General features: G+C 35.0%; 1 protein-coding gene and 1 pseudogene across 1 annotated transcript in view; both read left to right on the top strand.

Annotated features, from left to right (window-relative positions):
• The window catches only part of LOC108973161 (diacylglycerol kinase 1), a 193,514-nt gene that overhangs the window by 121,463 nt on the left and 55,603 nt on the right, over positions 1-16,448 (top strand). The window contains exons 6-8 of the mRNA XM_018940226.1: positions 38-184; positions 322-507; positions 15,675-15,800. Of these exons, the coding sequence (XP_018795771.1) occupies positions 38-184; positions 322-507; positions 15,675-15,800 (459 nt within the window). The remainder of the gene's footprint in view (positions 1-37; positions 185-321; positions 508-15,674; positions 15,801-16,448) is intronic.
• On the top strand, positions 2,333-3,158 carry LOC108973162 (annotated as a pseudogene).

The following is a 16,448-nucleotide window of genomic DNA, read 5'->3' as shown; positions in this document are numbered from 1 at the left end:
TTTTTTTTTTTTTTTGTTCTCTGTTTGGTCAATCAAGGCTCCATACCGAATATCAGCAGTATTGCTGAAATTGCAGCGCCAGTGGCAAGCGAAGCGCGTCACACCTTCGTGGAGAAGATTCATGGCATCACCGATAAGCTGCACTCATTGAGCGGCCATTTGACACATGATCCTAGCAAAACGGGTGAGTCCATGCAACGAAAGAACAATTTTGTTTAAATACTTTTAGATCATATTTTCTGCGCGAAATTCAATTTCGCATATTGTCTCATCTTTATTTCAATAATCTCTTTTCTTTGTGTTACTTTCCCGCCATTGCAGGCAGCGTACATCCGATGGTAACGGTTACGCCCAGTCCACTTGCGAGTGGCCCGTCCATATTCCAGAGCAGCGCTGCAGCGCGCCGTTCCGTCGACTCGAGTCCATCGCATTCGCAAGCGAATCATTCACAGATGTCACGTAACTCATCAAAGAAGAGCAACAATTCGGTTAATTGCAAAATCGATAGTGAGTATAAATATTTATGTACATATATGTATATACAAGTATATATGAACTGTAAGGGTTATAAATTAATGTACGTAAATACCGTTAACTTTTAAAATAATACGAATTTAGTTCGCAACCAATTTACTTGAAGAGAACTTACTTTACTTAACAATTTTACAAAATGCTTTTTCCACTCAAACCCGATTAGCGCCTTCCTTCTTCTAAATAGTTTTATTTGTCTAAAGGTCCACTTCATTATTTCATTTTTATTTGGACAACTCATTAATCCAAAATCATTCTCGCAATATAGTTGACAACTGAAATTGTTGAAAAATCCACCGTCAAACTTTTCTGACCAAAATGTGTCCGATAGGTGGCGCTGCGGCCAGAAAATTCTAAACTACCATTCACCAACTTAAAGTAAAAATAAATGGTTATATTTAAGCAATAAAGATGACGGAAATCTTGGACAAAATTGAGCGGAGGCTTTGCAAACATATTCATTCAGGTGAATTTTCGAAAACATTAGGGGATACACGTAGAGTGCGAACAAAAAAAGGTGTCAAGCGACTTCTGACGGTTCTAGAAAAGGTCCTATACTTCTGCAGATATGAAAGTTAAACGATTTCTCTATAAGGGGACACTGTCCGTAGAGAAAAACGCGTTTAAAAACTTCTAGGGTTAATTGAACGAAACATTAATAAGTTAAGTAAGGGTGTTCCATTTCAAGGTACCTAGTTTTTTAAAGAAAAAACACAAAAATTTCAAAATTTATGGGGAATGTTTACTATCATACAAAGGAACTGTTTTGTTGGCATTTATTTTTCGATGACTCCTTGCACCATTTCGGCTAGTAAAAGGCGTATAGTGCGTGGGATAGTGTGACAGTGTGATATGATCTTGGTGGCCAATCGACGGGCCCAAAACGTGAAATTATCTATACACCCATGTGTTTTCTCAATAAATCGATTGATTAATGCGATGTGCGAGAAGTGGTGCCATATTGTTGAAACCAAATATCGCCGAGACCACGAACTTCAAATTCAATCATCAAATAATGGGTTATCATGGCGCAATAATGGTCACCATTGACGTTTTCGTTCTCATGGAATCATTTTTGAGTCTTCGTAAGTATCTTCATAATGAAATGCCAAACAAGACAGACAAATATAACATGACAGCTTGACCGTCTCACGCGTGATATGTCAAAAAAATGCTATTGAAAAGAGAGCTTCTACTTGGATCATCCGTATTTATCAAAGATGATTATGGTTCTGGAGCTGATTGATCATGGTACTCATTGTATGTTATTTGAAAGTGGCACGTATTTTTTAACATGTGGTTTTCAATGAGGCAATTCTTTTTTCGGAGACGATTTTTTTACACCTTTTACTTAACCAGTTTGTTTTGAACATTGATAATGAAACTTACCCTGCCCCGAATGAGCCAATCTACTATATTGAAGATTTTGCGGAAAGATCTTGCAGATTATCAGATTATCGAAGACCTCAATGAATGCATCCGCTGTAGGGAAAATTTTGCGGGATTACAAAATCCAACTCATGTATGACTACCAAGCATGGCCCCGGAAAAAGATGACCACCTCTTCGGGAGTTAAAGTTATTTTTTCAATAAATACTACTAATTTAAATAAATATGTTCATTCTTAATTTAGAGGACATCTTCTTTCCACCCAACCGTTTTAAAGCCGAATTCGAAACACAGAGTGCCACAAATGAATAAAAATATAATAAATCAAATACTCTCCGAACAACTTTACTTTTTTCTAGCTCTTTCTCTCTGCTATTTACAATGTCACAATTTTCAAAATTCAGTTCAAAATCTTAAGTTCTTATTTTCACAATATTTCCATTCCACAATTTTTGATTCATTTATTTTATAAAATGAGATATTGCTAAAACGAGGAGACGATTTTAAATGCATACGAATCAAGCGAGGTTTAGCAAATTCAGTTTCGGCAGCTGTTTTGAATCACCATTCACGCGTCGGCATGATGGAAGTGCCGAAACAGCGACGGCCACTACAACTACAGCCACCAACACGACAGGCACATCGAGGCGGCGACAACCACGTAATTGTGATCATGCGCGACTGGGGCTCTCTTGTGAACCGGTCAAGCTGAATGTCTACGATATATTACGAATAAATGAGCTTTCCTCTTACATCGGCCTCGGTGTCTTTCATTCGGGCGTCGAATTATACGGCACTGAATTCGCCTATGGCGGCCATCAATTTCCATTTACAGGTATTTTTGAAATGTTGCCACGTGATTATGCGGATTTGGGTCCGAATTTTCAATTTCGCCAAACGGTACAGTTGGGCTGCACACAATTTACCAACGAGCAGGTGTATCAGATTGTCGAGGAATTGGGTCAGCGATTCACTGGCAATTCATATCACTTGATACACAATAATTGCAATCACTTTTGTGATTATATGTCGCAATTCCTGTGCGGCAAGGGTATACCCGGTTGGGTGAATCGTTTGGCAACAATTAGCGGTTATGTGCCGTTCTTGCAACGCTTATTGCCACGCGATTGGCTGACGCCACGTAGTACGTTGCACGAGAGTGTTACCATATTGGATAACAGTAATGCGACTTCTTATGCGAATGTGTTGAATAAAGAGAAATGAATTTAATGAAAGTTGATGAGATTTTTATTCGATTAAAAAAGAGAGCGAAACGAGTGAGAGAGATAGAAGTGAGTTGAATGATGTTATGGGAGTTAGAGCAGTGGATTGATCACTACTATTTCTGATTTAATTATGAAATTTTCTTCTACTCATCCTAACACTTACTTTCACAAGTATCGTCAATGTTGACATGGAAAGCTACAAAAATTTTAGTGAAAGCATTACTTAGTCTAAATTTATTATTTTATGTTTAAGTCATTTTATGGTGTATCATAAGCTATTAATGTCAATAGCTTTGATAGTTTTCCAAAAACGATGTCAGTTTCGTTAAAATAATATGAACATTCCTAAGAAATCTGCATAAAAACTTTGTTTCGAAGGCTTGGTTGCATAATTACATTTTGATTACCGTTTACTGTAATTGTAATTAAATGAAAATATATTGTAATTTATCGTAACAAAAATTTAACGATTACTGTTAACAATTACAATTTTAATACTGGTAACTAATTTTTATGATTGCAATTACTCAATTGTAATTGAACTTATAATAGTTTGCGTTAGTTTCAGTTTATGTGCTTAATGTGTGAGCTTTAACTCCTAGTAATCCCATATTTATGACTGTAATTACAGGAGTCATTGCCAAAAATCTCGTAGACTAGAACATCAGTATTTTATATGATTCAGTATACATAATTGTAAATTTTTGGAATGACAATTTCTATTCTTAGTAATGGCATTACTCATGATTACTATTAGTGTAATCATTGTCCAACATTTTATAGAAAATCGTTTCATATTTATTTCTCAGTTTTTGTAATTGTTATTTTTTTAATAAAGTACTGGTAATGATGCTCATGATTACCATTACAGAAATGATTACTAAAAATTTCGAAGATGAGAATTTCAATTTTTTTTAATTTTTGTAATTTTGTAATTTTTCGTAATTGTTAATTTTTGGGATTAAAATTTAAGTACTTGTAATCATATTTTTCATGATTACTTTAATAATTAGCACAGAATTTGGCAGGTTAAAATAATTTTGGTTATAAGTTTCAGTTTTCGTAATTATTAAATTTGTAGTCATGATTATAATTGCAGTAATCATTACCGAAAATTTCGTATATCAAAATATTTTTTTTTTTAATTAGTTTCAGTTTTTGTAATTGTAAGTTTCTGTGATTACAATTTAAGCACACGTATTCTTCCTTATTCCGATAACTGCGCTCGTCATCGTTTCGTAAATAGTCGCTTTTACTGAAGGGATTTAAGGAGGGGAATTTTGTAGTGGTTTTTAGTCCATTTTATTGTAATAACAACATTACATTTGTCATTTGACCAAACTAATCTCTTAGTTTTCATTTTACTAGTAACATCAGCGTTGTAAGTTCATTATTACAAGCGAGTTTGCTGCATTGTAATGGCCAAGTACTTTATCACCTTAATGACATTTACTTGTAATATTATAGTACACAGACAATCAAGCAATCTCATTAGAATTTCTCACCACATTATTAAAAAATCGTTATAAAAAAGGTCATGGATTTTCAACTTGACATTGTTACACAATAATTTATTTATAATTTTATTTTGTCAGGGAGGCATACTAAGCAGACTCGATTATGTGTAGAATGTTTACTTTCGCTAAATTACTATGGCAGCGCTTGCCACCTGTTTCGGTATATTTTTGGTGCGGCATTCCCTACCCACTTAAATAACTTTGATGTCATATTCACAAGCCCACAACTCATCACCAGTAGTGAAGAATGTTAATGTGTTTTTACGTGAATACTTGTCTACGAAGACTAAACTCCACTGTGCTTTCTATTGCTAGAAGCACAAAGATCAATACAATGCGTTGATCAGCGCACCAAAGCATAAATGCATTTTGCACTTAATTGATGGTTCCAATTGGCCCATCTAAAACCTCTGCCGTACTTTGGGTCCGACACCCGGCCGCAGTACGACTCCAAATTGGACAAAATGCCCTTCCTGCATTTAGGTATAAACCACAGCCACCACGAATCTCCGCAACGGGATAAACCCAATGAGCAGATTGGAGTTACCTCCAAGGGCTAACTGCTCCCCGTGGCACCAAGTTACAGTCTTTGGTCTGACTTTGTAGTATTTGCTGCTACCAGTTGAGTCCCCATATCAATGACTGGTTGCATTTGTAGCTGTGACAAATGCTTTATATTTTGTGACATAAATATAAAACTCAGAATTTGACTTCCAGCTGAATATTATAGCACTTATCTAACTTAGACCATGTTGACATCAAAACATGGTCTCTAAAGCCTGACTAGTGCATATGGTTTTTAGTCGCCTCTTACAACAGGCATGCCTTGCAGAGATTATATTCGGTTTCCCCTCGAACCCCAGCCTGCAGGGGAAACCAGTAGTGAAGAATTTGAACCGACTAAAAGTAAAAAAAAAAAAGGTTCCTATATAAATTTTTGAAAACAAAAGTCCTTCTTTTGAATGATAATCAAAACACGCCATTAGCGGTCAAAAGAGGTAAACCATATTTCTTGCTCATCATTTATTATGACAAACTAACAGACAATTAGCAAGAATCTAAGCTTTAGGGTGTTAAACTAATCATATACAGTAAAGTCGGATGTTCGAAAATAACTTTGGTTAAAAGTTTCAGTTTTCGTAATTATTAAATTTGTAGTCATGATTACAATACTCTGTAGCAACATGTTGCAGAGTATAAAAATGTCGTCTAAATAATTCACGTGCTGCCGATGAACACCGGCGACCAGCAATGTAGCCACTAACGAATTTACTGGTGTAAGACAAAAAAGAAAACATCCGATACGAATATAATTTTTCCTATAATTTTTATTAAATACATATATATTATACACGTATATGAGTACATCATATGTATATCACATACAATATCTTACAGAAGGTCGCTAGTGGTAGTATTTGATACGCGCGTTACTCATACGCCTAGTGGGCTCGGTCAGGCGGAAATGAAAATGACGCACTACATGCGTCCTACGCAACATGCTCGCATCCAAACGCACGGAAATAGGCGCTTAACAAACAGCGGTAACTTGATAAGCAGCACGCATGCTTTTGTGTCTGCGGCACATCAATTTCAAATGCATAGCACTCTCTGGAGAGACACGTAAACAGAAAGTGGAATCCTGTTTATAACTGTATAATATTTTTCGCCTCTACGCACGCTTATGATGAAATTCAATTTCGTAGACATATTTGGTTGGTTGTATTTTTGGCCAAAAGTAGCAGTCGCTAACGTGGGCTACACTGGTGTTAAGGGCTGAGTCATTTGAAGCATACTTATGTATGAGCATATGTTTGTGTATATCGTTTTTGTTGTGACATAATATCTTGCTTGTATATTCTGAGGCATCTATTTGTGGGCGCATTATCGTTGTGTGCCATATGTTGCACGTGTAGGCGTGTCACATAAATGCTGTGGCAAGATATTGAAGTGTACAAAAACGCGAAGCTGTCGCAAGATTCTTGACGCCAAACAAAATCTTGAAGCATTAACGTTAAAAGCTCTGGTGTAGACAAATAACATAAATCGCAGCTCAATCTAAATATACTTATAGAGACTGATTAATAACGAAATAGTTTCATTTTTGCATTGATTTTGCTGGCGGCACTATTTTTAGCTAAATTTTTTGTGTTAGTTTGTCATAATAAATGATGAGCAAGAAAGTATGGATGACTTATTTTGGCAGCTAATGGCGCGTTTTGATTATCATTCAAAAGAAGTTTAGGACCTTTTATTTCAGAAATTTATTCATGAAGCTTTTATTTTGCTTTTAGTCGTTTTTATACTTATAAGTAATATACCATGGATTTTTATGATATAATCAAATTTGACTCGGACTGTTACATTTAAACTGTATAGGGAAACCAAACGATATAAATTTATTTCCTTTTTCTCTATAAACTTATTTTGTGTTCGCGCGAGGTTTAATCCGCATATATAACATTGTGTTTCTTTTTCATTTCCAATGGAATGCCGGCTAGGAATGCGTTGAAAATGTTGCAGAGGGGTTTTGATAAGTCTACTTTACACTAATAGTAGTATTTTAGTGTCAAAGTACTTTATATTTTGAAAGGTCGTGAAGTCAGTGAAAATTTTCTCCATGTGAGTCGCCCATTTGCCTCTGTTAATAAAATTGTCATCGAAAGAGTTAAAGAGGAAGTTCTTGTTGGCATTAGAGAAATAGTAGATGACTTCGTTCTGACAATTGTCTGCGAACTGACACATGGAAATGCTTAAAGTTAAATTCAAATTTTAAATGATATTTGTCAAAAGAGCGGCACGGAATGAAGGGAATGAGAGCGAAGGAAGATTGTATTATCATATTAGGAAAAATACTCGACAAAACAAAAAATAACAAAAAATAAACTAAGAATTCAAAATAAAAGTCGGTGAATTCCGTATTGCAGATCAAATACGTTAGCTTAGGTGTGAACATATATTATTAAAATGCGACTAATTAGCTCCTATGAGTAATAAAGTAGTCATTATACTGTTGCAGCTGCTATATAATTTCGTCCACTAACAATTAGGAAAGTTAATAATGAACTGAACAAACCTCTGTGCAAATGTCAGTGCAAAAACTCTAAAAATATATGCAATAATTAATGAAATAGGATTTCTCAGCGTTAAAAAAATTATTCGTTTCAACAGCAAAACACCGCGCAACACTAAATAATGTCTTTCAAGCGCTGAAAGCCAACAAAAAAGTCGATGAAACCATGAAAATTGCACACAAAAAGCGAGCACAAGGCCCACCAAAGTCATTTATCTGCTTTTCATCACTACGCTGCCATGCCAATCAGCATATAATTTTTTTGCCATGCCGCGCTTTGAATAATTTACAGCGCCGTCAATTTGTTTTGCATTTCCCTCGAGAAAGCCATTCGTTAAAAGCCAGCCTATTGCCGAGCGAACTGTCCTATCTCAACAACATTTTTAATGAACTACACAAGGCAGTTGGATGCGCTGGCCGTAATAAACCTCTAGCCGCTCAGTAGTGCTAATTATTCGCTCTTTTAGCAATGCTAGGCGCGCTAATATTTCTTTTAGTTGCCTTTAAGTAAATTTTGGTTGCAGCTGATTTTGGTTTGTGTTTGACTTTTTTCTTTTACTTTCTGTTTTTGTTTTATTCGCTTTTGCTCTTTGGATTAATAAGCCACACTCGAAATGCTATGCGTTGGTAAATATGGCGTTAAATTAATCCCGTCAATTAATTAGTTCAGCGTGAATAACAAAGTGAGTGAGGCAACTAGCCATTGCCTTGGAGCAGAAGAGACTTGATTGCCCTCGCAGCTCGTATATTTATGCGTATGAAAAACGGATAGTTGGCTGAATTGAAGAAAAGTTGAGCGATTTTTTTTCTTTTATGACGTTATTGTTTTAGCCATAAGCTAATTAGAGTGGCTTGCGCATTAATGACAATTCACACGCAAACACTAAACGCAAAGTGATGCAAGCGAGCGAGCGAGCGCGGGAGTAAACTGGAATCAAGAGGCGCATAAAAAGGACTCATCTGCTGACTTGAATGCCATTCATCAACTATGTACATACACACACACGCATATGAATGTATTCGAGTACCCTTTCTGCTTGTTGACAGGCACTTTTTCAACCTCAGCAGCCGTCAATGGTAACGGTAATGGCAACTGCAAGCCTTAACTCCGACGCACGGGTAAGAAAGTGACTTTTAAAGCCGAAAAAAGCAGGCGAAGAGTAAACAAAAAACAAAAAAAAGCAAAAGTTACAAAGAAAATGCGGAGCGGAAAGTGAAAAATTACAAATAAAAATTCTGGAAAAATCTTATCGACGACTTTCATGCTGGTGTTTGAAAATGCAGCGCGAACTTTGGCTATCTGTTACGCGTGAGGCGTCAGAGCAAAGGTACACAGCGCTGCTTTGAGTCGGTGTGTTGGTGTTTCAAAAAATAATTACCGTTAGTTGGAGAAAAAGTATACGCAAGTGTAAATAATTTTCAAATTAAGGCGATTATGCTGACAAACGATCGACAGAGTTCGCAAGTGCTTAATGAATTTTACACTTTTCGCGTTAACTTCTCGGAAAATTCTACCCACACAAGGGCGCCCTGCTTTCCATTGTCCACGCACGGGTCCCGTTTCGCAGAAACTTTTCGCATTACCTATCCAAGGCTTAACCACCGGATTCGTTGCCTATTTTTTACGTTTAACTATATGTATATCACTGTAGAGCTCATACAGTTCATGGTTCCAACTTCTTCGCTATTGTATTGCTATATGGTTGCCATCTTACCCAAATTTTGTAATTCAAAAATCTTTAAATACAACTCAATTTAGAAAATTACTTTATAAATAAAAAAATATAAAAAATAGTTGGTCTAGGGCTGCCATACATTTGCAGAATACTTAATATATAATATTAAACTTAACAATAAATACAATCATATAATTAGGAATGAAAAGAAATGGAACGTGTTTTGTAAGATATATGTTAAGCAGGGTTGCCAGCTGATATGCATTGGTAACCCTGATCTTAGTCTCCTAACTTAACTAAATTCAGCTTTCAAGCATGGAACCGAAACAAATTGAAAAGTGAAAAATAACCAAAAATTATCATTTGGCTTTGAATAACCTTGCCGTTCTCCAAAAAATAATTTTAAATTTTGTGCTGACCCCCCCATACTACCCTCTTAACAGTAGCACAGCACTTGTTGTTGTATACTTTCGTGCAATTCTAATTTGGCTAATCGCAAATTTGCGTTAACTTAACCAAAACAAAACTCGCCATAAGCTCGTTGCCTCCCTTCGACACTATAAACTCACTCCCTTAATAAAACAATAAACAACACAACTTTTCAAGCCAACAAAAACAACTAGTTGCCAAAAATTCATGTGGATGCTGGTCCACTGAATATTTTATTATTTTGTAGTGTGCGTGGCAGCGAAACTGACAACAACAATTAGCTGCAACTTTAATTATGGTGGGCACAAAATGGCATGTGAAATTTCGCTTCTACAATATGTGTAGGAGCAGTAATAACAACAAAAACACCACGAAAGCAATGCAAAATTTTTAATGACCTTCAATGCGTAAAAATATATTTGCCAAGTGCACCGTAAAGTATATTTGATTGCTACATATTCTAGAATGTTCTGGTTAGTACTCTCTTCATTTGATCAAGAGTGAAATGGGGTATTAAAAAAATTTCACTGTACAACTAAAAGAACTATAAATTTAAAATTAGAATTAATTAGCTGTGGAGAACCAATATGAGATGGTTCAGCTGTAGAGTGAGATCAGAATGTTTTAGATGCTGTTGTTCAGATAAGCCTACTAGTATCCTCACGCGCGTTCGGTGAATGTACCTAAATTGAGATGACCACCGATTAAGATTTTTACAAGAAAATATTGTTCAGCCAGAAAGTTCACTTTTGATTGAATGGGTACGTTAATAAATACAATTTTAACATGTTGAGTGATATATTCCACAAGTTCTTGTTGCAATGGCGTAGCATCCTCACAAAGTCACGTTTTAATGTTCATTAAAGATTTGAAGCATGACCATAATCCATGAGGAGTACTAAAGAGCTATGTTTAATGACTTTGTTGTGCCTGAATTTAAAAGGTTTTGATCTATTCGACCTTTGGTTACAACTAGATGGTACTACATGCCTTACAGCCAATAAAACAATAAATTTATTCATTGAATCAAATCAAATTATTCATTTGATTTAACACTACTAGACTATTTTTTGTGGATTTGGACGGCTTGGAAGAAAATATCCTCCTATTTGCAACCTCGAAGCCACCTTTTAGTGTTGCTGAAGCTATTTTTTAAAGTTAATATATGAACTCATACTTAACTGGAAATTTATTAGAGACCAAAAGACGTATTATGTTCTTGGAGAGCTTGGAAATCAACTAGTGTCATTCTTTATAAAGAAATTATTTTCTTAAATCTAAAATCTAAGGAATTGTAAACTAAATTATATATTCTATGAAACAAAATAGTCGGTATGTAAGCAATGGAGTTCGAAAATAATTTTTAATTTCTTTTCGTTAAATAATTTTGTCTTTTATGGCAAGGATATATTCAGCGCTTTCAGATGTGTTTTTAAGAGTCCTAGTGCATATGGTAAAATCCTTAACATCGCATATACGGTTCTATCGAGTGTACTGTTTGATTCAAGTCCACGGTCAACAAATTGATTGAAACTTATCAGTGCGGCTTTAGGCCTAGAAAATGAAAAACTGACCAGATATTCACGATGCGCCAAGCCTTGGAATGGACCCATAGAAAGGGATCGCCACACCACCTCTTCGCCGATTTCAAAACTGCCTTTAACAGCACGAAATAGAGTCGCCACATTCAGCTATGTCTGAATTTGGTATCTCCGCAAAACTAATACGGCTGTGTGACGTTGAGCAATACCAAAAGTTTCGTCATAATCGGGAAGGACTTTCTTCAGACTGAATAAGAAAGCAAAGCAAATGGGTCTGGTAGTGAAAGGTGGTAAGACGAAATATCTCCTGCTATCAAACAAACAGTCGTCGCACTCGCGTCTTCGTCACTGTTGACAGTCATAAATTATTTCGTCTATATTGGAACCATCATTAACATCAACAACACCGTCAGCTTCGAAATTAAACAGGTATTACTTCGGACTGACATATTGTAGCGAATTATGAGACAGCGGCTACGCTGGCTAGGTTATGTCGTCCGAATGCCTTAAAACACTCGACCCAGTATCCACTGCGAGCAGCAGAGAAGGAGGACCCCCACTTCGTTGGAAATACTAGGTGGAGAAGGACCTGGCTACAGTTTGAATCTACGGAGGAGGAAGAACGACTGACGTTATAACCACATAATAATATCTATGCAAAAAAAAAAAGAAAGAAGGCTCCATCCAAATTGTTAACATATTTCAGCCTTTTCTCATTATTAAGTCTTCAAGCTTTATCAGGATTTAGTTTAACCACTGTGTAAAGAGCAGCATAATTTTAATTTCTGTGTATGAGCGTCGTTGCCTATTCATAATTTCAATATTTATAAAAAGATTTTCACACATTTCCGGTTTTTGTTAACGCGTCTGTGCGGCACACATGCATATATGAATAAATGTAGCTTAGTAACTCATGGACACAAAGGAGTTCTCATGCCTACAAAACTTATTTTCAAAAATCTTTTTCTCTCAGCACACTACGAAAAACTTGCGAATATGGGTGCGTACTTAGTCAATGTGTGTTTGTGAGTGAGTGAATGAGTGACTGAGCGCCAAGTCAACGAAATTACTTTGTCGAAATATACTATACTCCTTACTCAGGCGCCTTACAGGCATTTACTTAAGCAGTTCAAACACTTACGGACATCTCACCTAGGCATTCACCTTGATAGCCACCACACCCTCACTCTGTTATGACTCTTAATAAATACGCGCAACGGATAACCCAGTAATACGCAGCCGGAAGTAATATTGGGTTAATATGCTCGCCATAAGTATGGAAAAGTTTATATAACATATTTTTAGTTGATAGTGTGAGAATATAAAAGCAACAAACATAAATAAATAAATAAGTAAAAAAATATATGTTAAGTTGAAAGCAAAATTTATATGCATGTGTAATAATATATTTGAGAGAAAGTTGCCTAAACGAATAATACGAAAACATATCGGAAAACGATATGTACGAAAATTCATAAAGAAAGAGATTAGGGAGCAAAATATGTATATTTTCCCCAATGAAGTAGCAGACAAGCTATTCAACAAATATATACAAAGTCATGAATACTTAAGAAGGGAAAGAGAAAGTTAAGAGCATATATTTTTCGACCCTTCCACTAAAATACTTTATGCTTAAGTTGCCTCATCATCTTCAAAAGAATGTAAGCTATCACGCACTAAATAAGTCACAAAGTTTTTTTTGGAAGCAAGCAGGTGTATTTACTAATATAACAGGAAGTATTTACCTGTTAGAGGATGTTTAGAAAACAAACGTAATCGATAAAGTATGTACGCAGGTATTTTCATGATTATAAGTATGTCATAGTGGCGGACGAACAGTGTTTTCTACTTAGCAGGATGGTATGTGCTTGAGAATATGAGCATACGTTTATTTATAACATATAAGTATAAATATTTATATGTCATATATAATACACTGTGTATCTTTGTAGATAAAACAGTTATATTTACCATCCTAATTCTTACTACATACACCATTCGACGTAATGTACTACTTTTTAGGCATTTTTAGTCAACATTTTGTGAGAGAGTTAAATGGGTTTTTTTTAAGTAAAGATATTTGAAATATGGTAAAATAATTGAAATAAAGTTATATTTCTATATCAAAATGACATCGTAAAGTTTGTCTATCATATGATCTTTCCGAATAGTAAAAAATTAATTAAATGCATACAAAATTACCCTAACTTCCAAATAGCAAACAGACCTTTCCTTTCTGCTCTTGATTTTGAATTTTCTCTGTGCTCTCTTTAATGTATGAGTATAATTTTTAGTGAAAAAATTCATTATTTTTACGTTAAATAGCAGTTTTTTTTAGTATTCTTAAAATTATGGAATTTAGATAAAATATGCACCGTTTTATTCAATAACTTGGCATAAAATTGAGAAAGATATTTGCATAAGCATTTTTCGAGGCGAATTAACAAAATTATTGAACATGATACCATTAGAGACCAAATTTGATCGAACTCAAATCGATTTAGTTGAAATTAAATGTCTTGAAATAATAAGAAAGCTTGTTTTAATCTATTAGATTTGGAATTTTTCTGAGACTGAGCGTGATCCATTTCGAAGCGACTGAAACTTCAAATGTTTATTATTATTTTAAAGAAAATGTGGGCATTTATTTTTTGAAAATTATTACTTTCAAATGTTGACCGCGGCTACGTCTCAGATGGTCCTTCCGTTGATTAATATTTCCGATGAATCGTTCGAGCATAACGACTGGTAACTGGCGAATTACAAAGATTGACCGCATAGACTTTAGACTTATCGCCATCTTGGCGGCAATCGACAGGCCCAAAAGGTGAAATTATCTACTCGTCGAAATGTTCTCTCACTAAATCCATTGATTGATGCAATGTATGGGAAGTGGCGCCGTCTTGCTGAAACCAAATGTCTCCGAGATCTGCAGCTTGAATTTCCGGCAACATTTTTGAAGAAATATGAACCGATGATTCCACCGCCCTACAAACCAAACCAATATGTTATTTTTCTTGAATAAAATGGCAGCTCTTGATTCTTTTTAGGTTGCTATTCGTCCCAAATACGGCAATTTAGGTTGTTTACATACCCATTGAGCCAGAAATGGGTCTCATCACTGAACAAAAATTGGTTAATAACAGATAACTTTTGTAACTGGTCATAATACTTAAAAAAATAGCTTATAAATTAGTTTTTTTATAAACTCATCTGCATGGCAACTTAATGATATTTTTACTTCATGCGTGCCAGTTTTGGTAACAAAAAACCGCTGGGATATATTACAATTTACTACATATTTTTTCATAACTACAAACTGCCCTATTGTACCAACTCATCAACAAAGGTTTCATTTCATACCTTTTTCTGTAGGATTTAAAATCATTTATGCACTCATTATCTGCTTAATTTCATAGATGATATTTTTTCTAGCTACAGGCGCATGTAACAAAATATCTCAACTGAAATTTCAGAAAAATAACTCCAGTTCATTAATTGAGAATAACGGCACGAAAAAGCACTTTTTCCGCCTTCGAATCAATGAAGGGGCTAAACTTTTTTCGATTGCTCAATGGCGCATAACATTTTTCGTTCGTATCAATAGACTTTTTGTGGGCATTTGAAAGCAAATAAATTTAATTAAATGTTGACTATGATGAATTACAATTTGCAGCAAACACTAACAAATTGCGAAATGAAATGTAATTTTATATGAGGGCCAAGCGTTGATGAAACGATAGAATGGCAATGCTGGGGGTGAGTGAGTTTGTCAGTGAGTGCACAGGAGTAGACTGACTGAGAAAATTAATGGCATGAGTTTTGTGAGTGGATTGAAAGACAACGCTTAGCTTGCAAACTCGTATATAGTTGTATACAAATATATATTATATATATGCACTAAATGTAAGCTAATGCCAAATAGTGAAGAGTGGTGAAAGTGGAATATGATAGCATCATTCCTCTTTCATCATAGCAACTCTTGCACAGCTAAGTGACTTTGAAGATTGCTGCGCGTAGCTGGAGTAACTACTTCCATCCTACTGGATAACTGCTGGGAACGCTGTGAGCTAGCTAAGAAATATGCTAGTAATTCGGAGCATTCAAAGTGCTTATCCTTTGGTTGGTTTTAAGTTTCACGCGCGTTCATCGCATCATTTTACTGCGCAGCGTTTAAGAATTAGCACGCTGGCATTTTCGCATTTACAAATTTACGCATTTCCGTCTTCTTTTTCTTCTACCTCTTCTGTTAAACTATGTATTTATTGTTACGCTTTGTTCTTCATTTGCAGCTGATATCAAACTTTTAGCACGCAAACTTTCACACTTTGATCCGTTGACGCTGAAGGTGCCGCTCAAGGATGTCGTCTGCTATTTGTCATTGCTGGAAGCTGGACGACCGGAAGATAAGCTTGAATGTGAGTAGTGGCGATAGTTAAGAAAGGAAAAAATGGAAGGAATGAGCAAGAGTGATTTATAAGCACCACCCACGAAATCAATCAGAGTAATGAGTGGTTATATATTGGAAGGAGAAAGAAAATGGTGTATAGGGAAATTTTGAAATTGATTAACTTGAGTATCATAAATCGATTTACTTTGAAAAATATTGTAGGTAGGTAGGGATTTAAAAAATTTTCTTCCCTCTGCAAAGATAGAAAAATGAAATTATCGGCGGCATAGTGTTTAACTTAAGTGGACCTAAACAGTATCACTTTTATGTTTATGAAAATATTCATAACAAAAAATCTTCAACAAAAACAATCTTTGAAAAGAAAGATCTTTTCTGATTATTTAAAAAAAAACTTTAGTAAATTGTCACCTGTTAGAAATTTTTTATCCAAAAATAAAAAACGAGTCAATATGAATAATACAATATTACAACGAGGGAGTATACATTTAAAAATATGTTTAGAGAGTTGCCATCTGTTTAAAGATTTTTATTCAAATGCAATAAATTTTAGAAAATTGATGTAGAACTTAAAGGTTGGAAAATGATTTATGTCGAAGCCATTTTAAAGCAAAGTTACCACATATTTTATATATTTTATTTAATATAAAAAGAAAAC

Source organism: Bactrocera latifrons, unplaced genomic scaffold (assembly GCF_001853355.1).
Source record: "Bactrocera latifrons isolate USDA-ARS-PBARC rearing strain unplaced genomic scaffold, ASM185335v1 scaffold_46, whole genome shotgun sequence".
NCBI classification, from domain to species: domain Eukaryota; kingdom Metazoa; phylum Arthropoda; class Insecta; order Diptera; family Tephritidae; genus Bactrocera; species Bactrocera latifrons.
This window is presented reverse-complemented; position numbering and strand designations above follow the sequence as displayed.